The sequence below is a fragment of the Kogia breviceps genome, chromosome 3, assembly GCF_026419965.1.
Source record: "Kogia breviceps isolate mKogBre1 chromosome 3, mKogBre1 haplotype 1, whole genome shotgun sequence".
Taxonomy (NCBI): domain Eukaryota; kingdom Metazoa; phylum Chordata; class Mammalia; order Artiodactyla; family Physeteridae; genus Kogia; species Kogia breviceps.
In genome coordinates this window covers 42,058,625-42,077,713 of record NC_081312.1, presented here as the reverse complement: position 1 = coordinate 42,077,713, position 19,089 = coordinate 42,058,625, and the positions used below count along the sequence as shown (strand labels likewise).

General features: G+C 39.3%; 1 protein-coding gene across 6 annotated transcripts in view; it reads left to right on the top strand.

The window, feature by feature from the left end:
• Nucleotides 1-19,089, top strand: part of DAAM1 (dishevelled associated activator of morphogenesis 1) — a 175,795-nt gene that overhangs the window by 127,164 nt on the left and 29,542 nt on the right. For 3 of the 6 annotated variants that reach the window (XM_059059648.2, XM_067028407.1, XM_067028406.1), the window contains 3 exons: nt 3,717-3,746; nt 5,206-5,312; nt 18,024-18,108. In XM_059059648.2, coding sequence (XP_058915631.1) covers nt 3,717-3,746; nt 5,206-5,312; nt 18,024-18,108 — 222 coding nt within the window. The remainder of the gene's footprint in view (nt 1-3,716; nt 3,747-5,205; nt 5,313-18,023; nt 18,109-19,089) is intronic. The other 3 variants (XM_059059651.2, XM_067028409.1, XM_067028408.1) reach the window with 1 other exon arrangement.

The following is a 19,089-nucleotide window of genomic DNA, read 5'->3' as shown; positions in this document are numbered from 1 at the left end:
ACACTGATTAATGACATGCAGGAGAGATTTGATATAAGTAAATGTACACACACACACAAGATGTGCCCTGTTGATATGAGAAATATTGAATCATTAAAAACAACAGATATTTTTACTGTCTGCTTTGCATATAAAGTATGTCAAAGGACACAAATGTGTTAAACTATTGCACAGGTCTATAATGCAGCTTATAGTATAAAAGCAGAGATGAGGAAAATCTGCAAATAACCAGAATATAGACTAAAAGGTGATAATCAATATTAAGTATCCATTACATTTTTGGTGCTGAATATAACATATACAGCCCCAGTCTCATTAACCCTAATTTTTAGTTCTCAAGGGAACTAAATGAACAAATATGTTCATTTAATCTTCACACCAACTCTTTGAGGTGAGTATTATTCCTGTGTCACAGATAATAAAAATATGGCTCAGTATGTACTCAGTGTCCAGACAGGTGTACAAGTGGCATAATTCTCAGTTTCACTTTGTTTTTATTGATGGCTTTATTGATTATGAAGGTTAGACTTTGTAAAGGATTTTCTTTAACTCCAGTTTTAAGAACAAGATCATTTCTATTCAGGATTCTTTTTTTTTTTTTCCAGTGTGGATATCAAAGGTGGGCAGAGCTGATTATGTAAGCTTATGTGCCACATGAAATGGAATTTAATAGCATACAGTTATTCCCCTGCTCACATTACAAAAGTTCATTTGAAAGTCAATGTCTTGAATCTCAGAACCTCTTTTCCTCATTGAAACTGTACTATACATGATCTCTAGGCCAGCCACAGAGACTTATTTTAATACATAATGTAGCACATTGCATAGTAGTACCATCTCAGTTACAATTAAACAACATTCATATTTGTTTTGTGGGAAATTTTCATCTCAAGATGTTATAAATTCATTCTCCCTATACATGCAATTTGGACAGAGAGAAAATGAACTAAAGGTACTGCATTTACCTAAAGGCACACATATCTCTGTAGCAACAAATGAACAGCTGGTTATCTCCATTCCTCTTCCCCACTCTTTGCCTGGGGACACCCCTTCTTTATAGGTCCTATTATCATCACGTGATTTAACATTTCAAAGCCTCTCTGCTTTGAAATAGTTACAAAGGATAACTATGCTAGGCTCCAGAATCCAACTCTCCACTAACATGTCATATACAAGTCATTCTTGGGGTCCCATTTGGAGTAGTCAGTGGTATCTTCTGAATTTTTATGAATGACCAAAGAAATTTCTTTTTTTATTCTTTTTACATTTTTTGTTATTCTGTATATCTAGTTTTTACATTGAAAAATTATGTGATTTAGGACATTGATTTCAATAAGCTTTGTCCTTAGTCATGGCATATGAAGACAGGAGATAAAAATTGTAAATAGTGATTTTTCTTAGTACCAAAGTATAAGTTTCAGGTTCTATATAGCTGGACAACATGGTAATAGTTAATCAAATACAGGGTTTTATATAAATATTAGTGCGTGCATTTCTCTGGAGAGGGATCTCCAGCTTTTATCAGATTTACAATGGGATCTCAACCTCAAAAAGATTAAGAACCATCCATATAAAGGTTGTCATTGTCTATGAAATGTTGAGTCATTACTTCTTGGTGAAACCCTATCAACAGGAATTTATCAGCACTGGCTCCTGAAAATGCAAGCCCCAACTTCCTATTTATTTTCCAAACCCTAAGCCCTACACCAAAAATCATCTGGAAAAATCAGACATCCTGTTAGGTAGAGCCAAATGTAGGCAATTCTGTCATGTTTGGCCCAAGCCAATTAGTGAATAATTTAAAGTTTCAAAAAGAATGTTAACTTATTTGAAATAGGCCTGGAAGCATCAATATTTTTAACATTCCCCATCTAATAAGCTTTGTGATTTTATTTAAAATGTGATGATTAAAGGACTCTTAAAATAGGGGAATCTAAAGATCTCCAACTAACCTAACTCTCACATGGCATTCCTCATCCTCACCTCTCAAAAGATAAGATACATTACTTAGCTATTAACAGTTACACACAAGTGGGAGATCTTGACCAGCTGTGCTTCAACTCAACTGAAAAGCAGGGCAACAGGCAAAAAAATGGACTTGATCATTGTCTTGAAAGATACAATAATTGTAATGTGTGATAGCTTCCAAGTATGGAGCTCATAAATATGTGACAGGTACTGTACAAAGTGCTTTATGTGCATATCACATTTAATACTCACAATAAAAATCCAGTTGTTTACTTCATTTTACAGATTGTGAAACTGAGCCCCAAGTCACATCCCTAGTAAATGCCTGTGGCCTGGTTCCATAGACCACTACAGTAGAGATTAATTTCCAGACAGTGGGAACTTAGGAAGAATGAGTTGCCAGACACTTTCGTACAAGTTTCTTCCTTGAAGGCCAGACAGGGAGAACAGGGTCTAAATTCAACTTGCAACTTGTCTCTTTAAGAGAGAAAAGTAGGATAAGATGACCTCATGGAGTTCACTTCACCAAAGTTTTTTCTGAGCTTGAAAGGAGAAACTGCTGTTACAGGGAAAGAGTGCTAAGGAGTTTCAGGGTAAAAAGCTTGACAGTTACAACAGGGACAAAAGAAAACTGTAACATCAGAGGAAAGAAAAGTTTCATGTGGTTATCACTTTATTTTTTAAACACCATTCCAGAAAAGTAATCCCCCCTTGTATGGGTGGAGCAAAGGGAGGATACATTTTGTTTCCCATTCAAGAATGATGTGAAACAGCTCATCTGTGTAAAATTGGCCTTGGCAGTGCTGCCGGGACCAGTGAGGCCTTAAGGAATCTGCTAAGTAAACGCTGATTGTGTAAGTAGTTGGCCCGAAAACTGGGGTGTGTTTTGCACACCGAAGCTTTATTCATGCCATCACGGCAAAAATATGCAAAGAAAGCTGTGACTTTCTCATAACGTGTCAGTTACTGCTTCCTCTTTCCCTTCTTCACTCCAGGTCTTTTCTATGAACTATTTTCAACAGAGGCTGTTGACCTTGTAAGCATGAACAGCCCCAAGGCAGTGGGGACAGGACCACCAATGGCTGCACAGCACATGAGTCACTTATTGTCTCTTAATTGCAAGTTCTGTCTTTTTCCTCATACCTACCCAGAGCACCCACAGACATTGTTTGGACTCTCGGGGAGTCCTGAGTGTTGGTTTTACTGACCTATATTGTTGAACTTGTCTTTTTTTCTTTTCTTAATCCTTCCTAATAACACAAGAAGATAGGAGATTATTCCATCCCCTCAAAAAAGCATATTTTGCTGGTAGCACATGACAATGGGAGTAGTTCCCTCAGGTTGATAGAGTTGATTGATGTTTTCTGCTTCAAGGGAAAACGGTGAAATCTGCTTCATGTTGAATACGTGGAGCCCAGTGGTCCTTTCAAAGAGGATTTGTTCCTTCACCACTTTTAGTCTTTTGGGGGTGTTTTAAGCCCTTTCGTTTCTGAATTTGATTTGCCACCATTGAAAATTGTGTACAGCACATGCCATCTTCTCTCTCTACCCTGAACGCTTAGTACCCTGCTCTTCAGTGTATCTCAGCCAGACTCTCATCTTCATCAACTCTCATTGCTGCTCCTGGGAGCATAAAATCATCTCTTACCCTGTGTCACTGATTTCCTTGACCTTCCCCCACTGGTTGCTGTGATTTCTGAACTGCATGTATCTGATTTGCCTTTTCCATGCCTCTGCCATGGCTGTAGGATTTCTTTGTGAACAGTAACTCCAAGCAGGTAAGTGAGCTAAAACCCATACCTTGCTTAATGTAAATCCTTGGCTTACTATAAGCTCAAAATATCTTGGTTTTCCTGGGTTTTTTTTTTTTTTTTCCTGATAGTGTAATACAATGCCTACTTAATTTCACATTGGGTTTCAACTCTTAACTGAATATTGAGAGGTATGCCTGAAATCTCAGCACAATATGAAACAGTTAAAGTTTGGTTACATGGTGCCTCTTATTATAAACTCCATGTTGTCCCTGTTTCCTAAACTGTTACCCAGTTCTAGAACTCTTTGGTTTCCTTACTTTTTTTTTTTTGGCCAGAGTTCCCTATTTTTTAATCTTTTTTATTTTCTAAATTGGAATATAGTTGCTTTACAACGTTGTGTTAGCTTCTGCTGTATAACGAAGTGAATTAGCTGTACATATACATATATCCCCATATCCCCCCTCCCTTGGACCTGCCTTCCGCCACCATCCCCCGCCCCTGCGACCCCATCCTGCCCATCTAGGTCACCACAGGGCACCGAGCTGAGCTCCCTGCATTATACAGCAGGTTCCCACTAGCTATTTGTTTAACACATGGCAGTGCACATATGTCAGTCCTAATCTTGCACGTCCATTCTCTACATCTGCTTTTGCTTCTTTCATTTTTTAAATGGCATGATCTGTTTTTTAAATTGATCCTGACCTTTAACAAAATCGAACTTCCTATTTATCAAGTCAATCTATGTTTTCACCTTGATGCCCAGTTTACTCAAACAGTATTTTATGTATAATTGTTTTATGCCTCTTCCACCATAAATTATGACTGGCCCTCATTGCTCACAGCTCTCTGTACAGCGGTAGAGTGTGCAAGTAGTATTTTATTGTTAACTGAGGTAAATCGAACCAATGCCTTGAACTGCACCCGCCCCATTGTCCATCAGGCTCCAGGGTAATGAAAGGTACCATCTGGGCTTGGGAGCTTCCTGTTGCACATGAAGACATTTGGGAGGTTTTATTGTTCAGCTTTCTAAGTGTTCAGGATGCAAATGGTTCTGGGGTGAATGGGCCCTGTAAATGGCTGGACCAGCAGTGGCACGTTTCAGCTGAGCTTGATTCATAGTGACAGTCCTTCTGTCTGCTCTCCATCGGGATTTGGGGGACAAAAGGAGGGCACCGTTCATTGATAATTTATGCATCTTCAACTTAGAAGCACTTTGTTCTTCCAAATAATGCTTTTTCAAATGTGGGTGGTCAGCTTTTCTTATTTTCCTTTGTCAACTAGATTTTAGCCTTTGTTTCAATTCCACCACCTCCATACATTCCCCTGCTTACCGTCTCAGCTTTGCATCTCTGTGTGTGTGTGTGTGTGTGTGTGTGTGTGTGTGTGTGTGTGTGTGTACGTACAACAAATATAAAGGAAAACTGTATCTGAAGTTGGAATGTCCCTGTTTGACTTTGATGGATTTCTTTCATGCTCTTTATAGAAAGAAGCAGATGCCATTGATGACACACTGGGCTCCAAACTTAAAGTCAGAGAGCTTTCAGTGATTGATGGTCGGAGAGCTCAGAATTGCAACATCCTTCTATCAAGGTATTGTTAATGTTGTCTAAACATTTCTGGTAGGACCAACTTTCTTTTTTTTTTTTTAATTTAATTTAATTTTATTTTTTTATACAGCAGGTTCTTATTAGTTATCTGTTTAAAACATATTAGTGTATATATGTCAGTCCCAATCTCCCAATTCATCTCACCACCCCCCACCCCCGCTTTCCCCCCTTGGTGTCTATACATTTGTTCTCTACATCTCTGTCCCTATTTCTGCCTTGCAAACCAGTTCATCTGTACCATTTTTCTAGATTCCAAATATATGCGTTAATATATGATATTTGTTTTTCTCTTTCTGACTTACTTCGCTCTGTATGAGTGAAGTTTCTAGGTCCATCCGCGTCTCTACAAATGACCCAATTTTGTTCCTTTCTATGGCTAAGTAATATTCCATTGTATATATGTACCACATCTTCTTTATCCATTCATCTATTGATGGGTATTGAGGTTGCTTCCATGACCTGGCTATTGTAAATAGTGCTGCAGTGAACATTGGAGTGCATGTGTCTTTTTGTGTGTTTTTTTAAAAATAAATTTTATTTATTTATATTTTTTTATTTTTGGCTGTGTTGGGTCTTCGCTGCTGCACGTGGGCTTTCTCTAACTGTGGCGAGTGGGGGCTACTCTTCGTTGTGGTGCATGGGCTTCTCATTGCGGTGGCTTTTCATGTTGCGGAGCACAGGCTCTAGGCACATGGGCTTCAGTAGTTGTGGCTTGTGGGCTCTAGAGCTCAGGCTCCATAGTTGTGGCGCACGGGCTTAGTTGCTCTGCGGCATGTGGGATCTTCCCAGACCGGGGTGTGGACCTGTGTCCCCTGTATTGACAGGTGGATTCTTAACCACTGTGCCACCAGGGAAGTCCTGTGTGTGTCTATTTGAATTATGGTTTTCTCTGGGTATATGCCCAGTAGTGGGATTGCTGGATCATATGGTAATTCTATTTTTAGTTTTTTAAGGAACCTCCATACTGTTCTCCATAGTGGCTGTATCAATTTACATTCCCACCAACAGTGCAAGAAGGTTCCCTTTTCTCCACACCCTCTCCAGCATTTGTTGTTTGTAGACTTCCTGATGATGCCCATTCTAACTGGTGTGAGGTGATACCTCATTGTAGTTTTGATTCGCATTTCTCTAATAATTAGTGATGTTGAGCAGCTTTTCATGTGCCTCTTGGCCATCTGTATGTCTTCTTTGGAGAAATGTCTATTTAGGTCTTCTGCCCATTTTTGGATTGGGTTGTTTTTTTTTTAATATTGAGCTGCATGAGCTGTTTCTGTATTTTGGAGATTAATCCTTTGTCCATTGATTCATTTGCAAATACTTTCTCCCATTCTGAGGGTTGTCCTTACATCTTGTTTACAGTTTCCTTTGCTGTGCAAAAAGCTTTTAAGTTTCATTAGGTCCCACTTGTTTATTTTTGTTTTTATTTCCATTACTCTAGAAGGTGGATCAAAAAAGATCTTGCTGTGATTTATGTCAAAGCGTGTTCTTCCTATTTTCCTCTAAGAGTTTTATAGTGTCTGGTCTTACACTTAGGTCTTTAATCCATTTTGAGTTTATTTTTGTGTATGGTGCTAGGGAGTGTTCTAATTTCATTCTTTTACATGTAGGTGTCCAGTTTTCCCAGCACTCTTATTGAAGAGGCTGTCTTTTCTCCATTGCATATCCTTGCCTCCTTTGTCATAGATTAGTTGACCATAGGTGTGTGGGTTTATCTCTGCACTTTCTATCCTGTTCCCATTGATCTATATTTCTGTTTTTGTGCCAGTACCATATTACCTTGTTTACTGTAGCTTTGTAGTATAGTCCGAAGTCAGGAAACCTGATTCCTCCAACACCATTTTTTTCCCTCAAGATTGCTTTAGCTATTGGGGTCTTTTGTGTCTCCATACAAATTTTAAGATTTTTTTGTTCTAGTTCTATGAAAAATGCCATTGGTAATTTGATGGGGATTGCATTGAATCTGTAGATTGCTTTGGGTAGTATAGTCATTTTCACAATATTGATTCTTCCAATCCAAGAACATGGTATATCTCTCCATCTCTTTGTGTCATCTTTGATTTCTTTCATCAGTTGTCTTATAGTTTTCTGGGTACAGGTCTTTTGTCTCCTTAGGTAGGTTTATTCCTAGGTATTTTATTCTTTTCGTTGCAATGGTGAATGGGATTGTTTCCTTAATTTCTCTTTCTGATCTTTCATTGTTAGTGTATAGGAATGCAAGAGATGTCTGTGCATTAATTTTGTATCCTGCAACTTTACCAGATTCATTGATGAGCTCTAGTAGTTTTCCGGTGGCATCTTTAGGATTATCTATGTACAGTAATCTGCAGTGACAGTTTTACTTCTTTTTTTTTCCAATTTGTATTCCTTTTATTTCTTTTTCTTCTCTGATTGCTGTAGCTAGGACTTCCAAAACTATGTTGAATAATAGTGGCAAGAGTGGACATCCTTGTTTTGTTCCTGATCTTAGAGGAAATGCTTTCAGTTTTTCACCATTGAGAATGATGTTTGCTATGGGGTTTGTTGTATATGGCCTTTATCATGTTGAGGTAGGTTCCCTCTATGCTCACTTTCTGAAGGGTTTTATCATAAATGGGTGTTGAATTTTGGCAAAAGCTTTTTCTGCATCTTTTGAAATGATCCTATGGTTTTTATCCTTCAATTTGTTATTATCGTGTATCACATTGATTGATTTGCCTATATTGAAGAATCCTTGTATCCCTGGGTTAAATCCCACTTGATCATGGTGTATGATCCTTTTAATGTGTTGTTGGATTCTGTTTGACAGTATTTTGTTGAGGATTTTTGCATCTATTTTCATCAGTAATATTCGTCTGTAATTTTCTTTTTTTGTAGTATCTTTGTCTGGTTTTGGTATCAGGGTAATGGTGGCCTCGTAGAATGAGTTTGGGAGTGTTCCTTCCTCTGATATTTTTTGGAAGAGTTTGAGAAGGATGGGTGTTAGCGTCTCTCTAAATGTTTGATAAAATTCACCTGTGAAGGCATCTGGTCCTGAACTTTTGTCTGTTGGAAGATTTTTAATCACAGTTTCAATCTCATTACTTGTGATTTGTCTGTTCATGTGTTCTCTTTCTTCCTGGTTCAGCCTTGGAAGGTTTTACCTTTCTAAGAATTTGTCCATTTCTTCCAGGTTGTCCATTTTATTGGCATAGAGTTGCTTTAGTAGTCTCTTACGATGCTTTGTATTTCTGCGGTGTCTGTTGTAACTTCTCCTTTTTCATTTCTAATTTTATTGATTTGAGTCCTCTCCCTCTTTTTCTTCATGAGTCTGGCTAAAGGTTTATCAATTTTGTTTATCTTCTCAAAGAACCAGCTTTTAGTTTTACTGATCTTTGCTATCGTTTTCTTTGTTTCTATTTCATTTATTTCTGCTCTGATCTTTATGATTTCTTTCCTTCTACTAACTTTGCATTTTGTTTGTTTTTCTTTCTCTAGTTCCTTTAGGTGTAAGGTTAGAATGTTTATTTGAGATTTTTCTTGTTTCTTGAGGTGGGATTGTATGGATATAAACTTCCCTCTTAGAACTGCTTTTGCCTCATCCCGTAGGTTTTGGGTCGTCATGTTTTCATTGTCATTTGTCTCTAGGTATTTTTTGATTTCCTCTTTGATTTCTCAGTGATCTCTTGGTTATTTAGTAATGTATTGTTTAACCTCCATGTGTTTGTGTGTTTTACGTTTTCTTCCCTGTAATTGATTTCTGATCTCTTAGCATTGTGATCGGAAAAGATGCTTGATATGATTTCAGTTTTCTTAAATTTACCAAGGCTTGATTTGTGACCCTAGATGTGAAATATCCTGTAGAATGTTCCATGTGCACTTGAGAAGAAAGTGTAATCTGCTGTTTTTGGATGGAATGTCCTATAAATATCAGTTAAATCTATCTGGTCTATTGTGTCATTTAAAGCTTCTGTTTCCTTATTAATTTTCTGTCTGGATGATCTGTCCATTGGTGTAAGTGAGGTGTTAAAGTCCCTCACTATTATTGTGTTACTGTTGATTTACTCTTTTATAGCTATTAACATTTGCCTTATGTATTGAGGTGTTCCTTTGTTGGGTGCATATATATTTATAATTGTTATATCTTCTTTTTGGATTGATCCCTTGATCATTATGTAGTGTCCTTCCTTGTCTCTTATAACGTTCTTTATTTTAAAGTCTATTTTGTCTGATAAGAGTATTGCTACTCCAGCTTTCTTTGGATTTCCATTTGCATGGAATATCTTTTTCCATCCCCTCACTTTCAGTCTGTATGTGTCCCTAGGTCTGAAGTGGGTCTCTTGTAGACAGCATATATATGAGTCTTGTTTTTATATCCATTCAGTGAGCCTGTGTCTTTTGGTTGGAGCATTTAGTCCATTCACATTTAAGGTAATTATTGATATGTATGTTCCTATTACTGTTTTCTTAAAAATTTTATTTTTATTTTATTTATTTTGGGCTGTGTTGGGTCTTTGTTGCTGTACATGGGCTTTCTCTAATTGCAGCGAGCAGGGGCCACTCTTTGTTGCTGTGCACGGTCTTCCCACTGCAGCGGCCTCTCTTGCTGTGGAGCATGGGCTCTAGATGCATGGGCTTCAGTAGTTGTGGCTTGCAGGCTCCAGAGCACGGGCTTAGTAGTTGCTCCGTGGCACGTGGGATCCTTCCAGACCAGGGATCAAACCCGTGTCCCCTGCATTGGCAGGCAGATTCCTATCCACTGTGCCACCAGGAAAGCACCCTATTACCATTTTCTTAATTGTTTTGGGTTTGTTTCTGTAGGTCCTTTTCTTCTCTTCTGTTTCCTGCCTAAAGAAGTTCCTTTACCATTTGTTGTAGAGCTGGTTTGGTGGTGCTGAATTCTCTTAGCTTTTGCTTGTCTGTAAAGCTTTTGATTTCTCTTGTCAAATCTGAATGAGATCCTTGCCAGGTAGAGTAATCTTAGTTGTAGGTTCTTCCCTTTCATCACTTTAAATATATCGTGCCACTCCCTTCTAGCTTGTAGAGTTTCTGCTGTTAACGTTATAGGAGTTCCCTTGTATATTCTTTGTCAATTTTCCCTTGTTGCTTTTAGTAATTTTTCTTTGTCTTTAATTTTTGTCAATTTGATTACTGTGTGTCTCAGCATGTTTCTCCTTGGGCTTATTCTGCCGGGGACTCTCTGCGCTTCCTGGACCTGGGTGGCTATTTCCTTTCCCCCGTTAGGGAAGTTTTCGACTATAATCTCTTCCAAATATTTTCTCAGGTCCTTTCTCTCTTCTCCTTCTGGCACCCCTATAATGTGAATGTTGTTGCATTTGATGTTGTCCCAGAGGTCTCTTAGGCTGTCTTCATTTCTTTTCATTCTTTATTCTGTTCCATGGCAATGAACTCCACCATTCTGTCTTCCAGGTCACTTATCTGTTCTTCCACCTCAGTTATTATGCTATTAATTCCTTCTAGTGTATTTTTTCACTTCAGTTATTGTATGTTCATCTCTGTTTGTTCTTTAATTCTTCTAGGTCTTTTTTAAACATTTCTTGCATCTTCTCAATCTTTGCCTCCATTCTTTTTCCGAGGTCCTTGATCATCTTCACTATCATTATTCTGAATTCTTTTTCTGGAAGGTTGCCTATCTCCACTTCATTTAATTGTTTTTCTGGGGTTTCATCTTGTTCCTTCATCTGGTACATAGCCCTCTGCCTTTTTATTTTGTCTGTCTTTCTGTGAACATGGTTTTCATTCCACACGCTGCAGAATTGTAGTTCTTCTTGCTTCTGCTGTCTGCCCTCTGATAGATTAGGCTATCAGGACCAACTTTTCTATCATGTGGCTCCAAACCACATGTTTGGACTCGTCCTTTTACCTGGACTCTGCTGAGGGTCAATTCTCTGAGTTTCTTCTGTCTGACGTGAAGAGGACTGTTAGTGCCTCCTTTCCCTCATGGAATATGTCACAGCTGGATGCCTACTTTCTGCAGTTTAATTTCCACAGACTCCTAAATCTTAAAGAGCAGAACATCTCAAATCAATGTTTTGTTTTGTTTTTCCAGAGAGCCTATAAAATGTACTTTACTGTTATTTATACCTCTCAGCTTTAGAGATTCTTTAGCCATTGAAGTAACACTGTCACAAAATCAGCATCCACTATGAAGGCATGAAGGCTCTTTGTTTCATTTTGCTTTCTAAAGTCACCTTTTTATACTTCAAGATTATATTATTTCATGATCTTTGTGAACATTTTTATGACTAAAAAATTATGTAAAACTCAAACCTCAGTGAAATGCTAATTCATCCAGTTCAGCCCCTTCAGAAGTATTTCTCATAATTAGTGAACCATCATGGCCTTGGAGCTTGAAAAGAAGAAAGGAAATTCGGGAACCTGGAATCTGATTATAGCTTCAGGCAATGTGTCAGGTTGTCCTGGGCATTTCAAGTAGTTTTTCTGAATCTAGTTTCTTCTTTCTCTAAAAGGTACTTTCACATTAGACAGAGATACCTAGTGCTGATGAAGGAAAGGAAAATATAAAGAACTCTGAACTTTGAGGCATTATGTATAAGTCACATTGGTTACATTCTGGAAAGAATGTTATATATGTATCGAGGCTGGCATAAGGTGACTTTCAGGGAGAGTAAAGACGGAAAGCAGTAGTTGTAGTAGTTCTTATTTTTCACATGGTCTTAGAGTAAGTTTCTTTTAACACACAGCACTGCTGCTTGGTTTGCAGCATAGAAGTTTGATTGATAGCCAAACATATATTACTTTATGGAGCAAATGTTTCTCTTAGTTTAAGAGAAATTGAAGTTTGGTAAGACCACTGAATTTTAATACAACTTAGTAAGGTAACATGAACCATCCTGTTAACATTTAATTTCTGCTTCTGGCTGGAAGCTGTGTAAGTGGCCAGGCCCTGTGTTTATCCCCACTTTTGTTCAGGAAGACACCACTGAAAATAGTTTTTTGAAGGGCTACATATTTTTTTTCTCTGTAGTCTATACAATTTGTTTTGTTAAAACTTCTTTTTACAAATAATATTTTTACTTAATAGCAAAATTAAATGAAAATTTGGGCAAAGTTTTTCTTTTAAAACCCTAGAATTTCCCCCTCTATTTTGCACTTTTGCAGTCCAGAGGAGCACTTTAAAAACACCTTGGCCAAGGGAGCTATCACTCTGAATTTCTATAGTAATTTAAGTGCTCTAGCTGTGACCCAGTTTCTCATAGACAGATTATTCTCAGTACAAGATGCCACCGAGGGTAATTACACTAGTTATAGATAAGGTTACAACTCCTTCTGGCAAATTTCCCATCCCATTATTGGAGGAATTGTTTCATATTGTGGTATATCATTCCCTCATTACATCAAAAGTGTCAGAGGCTAAGGTGACTTAGAATGTGAATGTGTCTGAACTCTCTAGAAGATAATTTTAAGAACTTGCCTCGTATCTGTTAAATTATCTATTAATATCCAATTTAATGGATAAGTATTACAATGAGCATAATTTTAAAATGTATTATGCATAACAAGGTGATTTTGAGATGCAGTTAACCTTATGGTAATTGAGCCTTATTGATGAGAGTCTAAAACCTCTGCCACAGAGGATTCAGTACCACATGCTTGTCTGCCCAGCGGTCAGTGGTTTTACTCTCTCATCAGGAAAGCATAGGGCTAAAGGTAAGAGAAATTAAGCAGAACTAATTTGTTTTTATTTAGTTGTTTAACCAGTCAGGGGTTGGTTTACCTTGCTTTCACTCTCCCCTTTTCGTTGGCAATGCATGAGTACACACAAAAGGAGCCAGGGGCTTAAAGGAGGGGAGAGCTGTGATACTTTGCTTTGATACTTTTTGCTTAGAGTTATCGCTTTGGAGTGTTTATTTGCCTGGCACTGTGCTGGGTGCCATAGGATGTCCCAAGACTTAAGGTAGCACTGTTGCCTTTGGCAGTGCATGGCTAATTGGAGAACAGTGACACAGGCGAGATGACCTGTGAACAATTCAGGCCTTAGACTGGTCTGGATGGAAGGAGACGCAGAGCCCAGCCAAGGGGGCAAGGGGGCAAGGGGGCAGCAGCAGGGTTTCCCTGAGAAAGTGGGCCTCGAGGGCCATTAACAGTTACACAGGCAGGGGAGCAGAGGCAGTTCCAAGGGTGCAGCAGGAGCAAAGGCACCGGAGCGGGTACAGGCCGGGCTATAGAGAGAGCCCTGTAATTGCAGCAGATGATTATCACTTAGATTAAATGAGACCAGGCAGGAGGGCCTGAGATCCAGGCCTGGTGCCTTTGTCAGGGCCCAAGTCAGCCCAGGGTCAGTCTATAAAATGGAGGTAATGAAAGCAGTGGGCTTGTAAGAATGAGACCCAGCGTGTGAGAAGCACTGACAGAGTGCCTGTATGTGGCAGCTGCTCAGTTAATGGCCCGTTTGTGTACCTGGGGGATCCGGAACTGGTGCCGTTTGTTCCAGAGAACAGCACTGTCTTAATAAGGTTTTGAGTTTGATCTCTGACGGGTTCACAGGATAGGCTGGAGGGGTCAGAGCTGGAGGCACAGGCTGCTCTCAGATAGGGAGCTCTTTCTATTGCCAAGCTCAGACCTGATGAGGGACAGACTGGAGAGAGACAAAACCTGTCACTAGCATTTGGAGACTGATTTTCTGCCTGGGGACAATGAGTAGGAATGTTTCCAAGTTGAAGTCAAGATTTCTTACCTTTCCACACTTAGTGTCTTTCTTCTTTTCTGCTTATTTCATTGCCAAAGACTGGCGACCCTCTCTGTGTCTTACCTTCCTGACTAGGAATTTAATTACCAGCCATGCAGTCATTACACCAGATTCCACCCCGGTGAAAGCCCGTGGCATGTTCCATGGGCAGTATTGTGATGCACACGTGTCTGCAGCGCTTGGTTATCTTTAAAAGCTCTTTCTTACCCCCATACCGCGAAAGTTCACGGACCCTTTGGCCAGGGGCACCTGCCACAGCCTTGCCTGGAGCTGAGAAGGCAGCCGGAAGGAAAGGCCTTCTTGTCCCAGGGGCTGAGCAGGGGAGGAAGTACAGTCCCTTTTCATGTGCTCACAGCATGAGAGGCCAGTGTCCCTCACAGTGCCCAGAAAGAGGCTGTCTGGAAGCTGTGATGCTCCAAGCCACCAGGGACCCTGCCTTTTACAGACTTGAGAAGTGAGTAGAATGGACACGATGTAGCCGAGAATGAGACCCGTTCGTCAGGCCCCTGGAAGAGCCAGCAACAACTTCTCTGCTGTGTGTATGTAGGCGACATGGGGCAACTTAAGATTCACTCTGCTTTATTCCCTAAAACAGACCTCTCCCTTCTGTTAAAAAAAAAAAAAAAAAAAAAGAAAGAAAGAAAGAAAGAAACTTGGACGCTGGCTTATATTGCAAAATGAACCCACCTAAAATACACTTTTATGAAGTGTTCTGCCATTCTTTTTTTCCAGATGCTCACTTAACATGACAGCCGGGGTGTAGTAAACCACAAAAGGCTACTTTAAAGGAGAGGGATTTGGCTTAAATCCACTGAAGCAGAGCTAAAGCTGATCTAGCCATCCATCCTTAACTTAGTTTAATTATGCCTGGATGTTCCAGTTCTCTGGGCAAATTTTTGAAATACCTGAGTAGAGCAAGGTGGAGTTAAATACTGGTTTTAAATGGCTGGTTTGTTTCCTGCCTTGCAAAGAAAGAAAGTCGAAGTGGATGTCTCACAAGTTGCCACCCTCCTGCACACCAGAACACTGCCAAGCTTTAAAAGCAATTAAAAGGTTAGGATTGGTAGGGTCCTTAAATTACAGAGATTAGCAACTCAATCTGTGGATGACAGATGATACTAAGAACTCTTTGGCAACCTATAGAAGCCTCCCAGAGGGCCATGTACCCTTCTCCTCTTTCCCCAAAGGTACAGCTTTTTTGTCTGCTCCCACAGACCACGTGCAAGGCAGGATGTTGACAGGTAGACTTTCTTAAGTACTAGCCATTAAAGTCTCAAGTCTCTTTGTGGGCCACAAGAAGAGAAACCAAAATTGTTATGAATTAGAGCTAGTGTTTGGTCCAGACAGCCTCTGGGGATTGAGCAGCATAAATATATACAATTTCAAAAGCAAGAAGTTCTGCACTCCATATGGGGAGCTAATGAAATGCAAATCTGATACTTCAAGTATTGTTCTCACTCTGATGTTCAACTCCTTTTCTCTTAAATGCAAAACAGAAGGACTCAGCAGAAAGACACCATAAAGTGGTTTCTTCAACTCTGTGTGAAAAGGACACAGAACTAATCTTTTTTTTTTTTTTTTTTTTTAATAAATGGAGCTTTTCTCATGGTAACTAGACATTTCCACAGCCAGCTGGTTTTCATCAGTGGCAGTTTCAACCTTACTCAATGTCCCACTTCTTTGGCCTTGCATGGCTACACCATGGTGTTTGCCCTTACTTGACTCAAGAGCCTTTAATGTCCTGGAATCTAGGGCTACCCAGGGCCCATATGGTTAGAGACCTTGATGCCAGGATAGTTTTTCCCGTCATATGTTTTACCCATGCCAGCTTGGCTAAATTGTTCCATTTAAGTTTGGGAGTTTTCCATTATGATGTTCTAGTGAACATATTCATGGGAAATGACTGACTCCAGAATGACTAAATCAATCTAGAGACATCTGCCCAGATCCAGAGTCGCTGTCCACAGCCCAGGAGTTATGGTGCTACAACTTGGACTAGGGAAGAGAATGGGTCTTATTCTAGAACATGGACAATTTGGCATGTTGCCTAGGTGCTTTATTTGGGTTTGAAAGCATGAAATAGAAGAGAATGATATTTGTACAATAGGATTCCCAAATCTGTTCCTTCCCTGGCCTACTTATTGGTACATGAAACAACATTCAGTTTCAATGGCAGGATGGATGATTTTAACAAGATCGTGTCAAAATCTGGAGAAATAGGACAAGCCAGAGGTGTCCATAGTGGGTTCTTTCCTTCTTCGTGGGCTTTATGGCCACCCCTGCACTCATCCAACCCTCTCGTTTACCTGGGAGAGCACAGCTGACCATGTATGCTTCATGTACCCTTGTGTGGAGTGTTTCGGCTTATCATTAGATTCTCTCAAACATTATAACCACCTTTCAAATAAGCACCATGTCTTCTAATTATTTTTTAATTCTCCCAGGTCTAATGGGTGCTCTATACAGAGAGGAAACTCTGATGAAACAGTGGGTATGAGAGCACTTTGGGAAATTTCATGATAACTACTAAGCGCTGTTTATTTATCAAATAGCTGCCCTTGAATATTAATGTTACATAAGTACTGCTGCTTTTTTTTTTTCTGGGTGGAAAAGTCTGCCTTGCAGAGTATACATATAGTTTATTGAGCCCTTTTTATGGCCAGACACTATGCTAAACATGTCTCATGCATTATTTCACTTTATACACATACAAAGTTCCTTTTTTTTAAACATAGGTTATCATTATCTCTATTTTATAGATGAAGAAACTGAGGCTGAAGAAAAAAATTGTTCCAGTTTTTCTAACACTGACCAAGAAGTGTCAGAGCCAGGCACAGTCTGTCTGATGCCAAAGTCCCTTCCTTCAAACATTACACATGAAGGCTATATGCCTTGCTCTGTATTTGTGTGTTCATGTCTTTAGTCCCAATCCTAAATGTCATTCTTCTTAAAGATCATAAACTAGAAGAACAGATCGAATAATTATACTATAACATGTTAGTGGTAGCTTATAAGGAAGTAAGATTTTTTTAAATAAGTCTGGGTCTGATGCTTACAAGTAGAACAAAAGAATGACCCTATTGTTACAGCTAATAATCTGATTAAGATTTTTTGCCCTGGTTAAGACTTCTGGTTGTACGTAACAAAAACATATTTTTACAAGTATGTTTTAATTTCAACTCTTTTCACAGTCAGTACTTTGTTGTCCTGCCAGAATCAAGACATAAATCCTTAATATAAATTAGTAAATCATATGAATTAATGGTAGACAGAAAAACAGATTTGGGTTTTTGCTTAAATCCTTCCCTATGAGATATTAACTAGATAAGCATTATTTGTAAAAAGAATTTGGCATTAGCAATCAAAAGTCTTGGGTTTGTGTTAGATACTGCCCCTTTGTATATGTTTGACCTTGGGCAAATCACTTAGCCATTCTGAGCCTCAGTTTCTCCCTCAATTAAAAAAAAATCATCACAGTTCATTTGAATGCCAAATGAAATAATACATATGAAAACTCAGCTATATATTTTATTTTGTATATCAACTATTCAGTTTTTTAACAATAACATAGATCGTGCTAACCTTCTCAAAATCCATTTTTAATATGAGAGCGAACTTTAAACACTCCTGACACATAAATTAAAATGTTAGTTATCCCCTTTCCCCCTCAGTTTGTGGATACTATATATTAAAGAAAACAGGTATGTTGGGGGTGTTTTCCCTATTTGTCATCTTCCAATCCCTTGTTTAAGGAAACTAAATGGTAGAACATAACAGCTTTGTTCTCTGTGTCAGCAAAGCATTAGAAAGCCCTGGAAGAATGTTAAAGCCGTTTCAAAATACTATTTTTAGGTGCAACATTGTCAGGAAATAAGCTTTCACTGAGAGATTTGGAGAAAAATGGCACTTGAAGATCAGCAGCTGGGATAGCAAAATGAGTTACTTTGTATTAAATTTTTACAGCTCAAGCCAATATCGTTAACAACAAGTAAAATATTCTTTCTCCAGGTTGAAATTAACCAATGATGAAATCAAACGGGCAATTCTAACCATGGATGAACAGGAGGATCTGCCCAAGGACATGTTGGAACAGGTGAGCTGCTGGGCAACGCTCAGAGCACAGGTGACACCGGACTCAGCAGGGAGGGGGTACTGAGGAAAGAAATCTGGCTGTTACTGGTAGATGATTTCCTCATCTCTGAATTGAGGAGGTTGAACCAAGGTTCCACACAGCCCTGTCAGAAGCCTCTAGGACTTGATTCTTCCCTTGTTTCCAAAATGATGGGTGAGAAGGACGGTCCAGAAGTTTTCAAATGCCTGGGACCCTCGATGCTGGAATCTGTCTCTCCTGCTGCCTGCCATCAAGTTGTTACTCCTTAGCAGGTCATAGAAATCTACTAGCTTTAGTAGAAAATGTCTGTTTCACTGGAATATTGAGAATCGCTGCACTGTGAGGTCACAGGCTGCACTGCGTAAACTGAGTCATTGCTTAATCCCTGACACAGTTTGTGTCTTGGTCTTGGCTCACTGTTCCCACAACCACAAAAGCCACTGTTAACCCCCTAGCACTGTCATCTTCATCAAAACACTCGTATGTGTCATAAGGTGGGGTGTAAACTTCTTGGGGCTGGGCCTTGTCTCCGTAAGTTGTATTGTAAATGGCAGGAAATTCAAATGCTGGGGATAGTAAGTATGGCGTAGATTTATACACAATCAGTATACATTCTTGTCCGTGGTATTTGAAGATAATTTGTATTTTTTACGTCCAGGCAACAAGTTGGATGTGGTGCCCTAGCCTCTCGTCATGCAGTGTGTCCATAACGTGCTCTGTGCAGCCACTCCAGCTGTGTTGTGTGTTGTTAGCAGCTTGGTTCAGTTATTTCCCAAATGATACTGTTGATGATACTGTACTAGCAGATGCCCCAGAGATTGTTACCTCTCTCTCAGTCTGGCCCTAAATTTTTCTGTGCATTGTGGGGACAGTCTCTGAATGCTCTAAGCCTGTTCTGTCTCCTTGTCCCTGCAACAGAATCATATTTTGAGAGATTTTGGTCAAGAGGCCTCCCCATTTGTT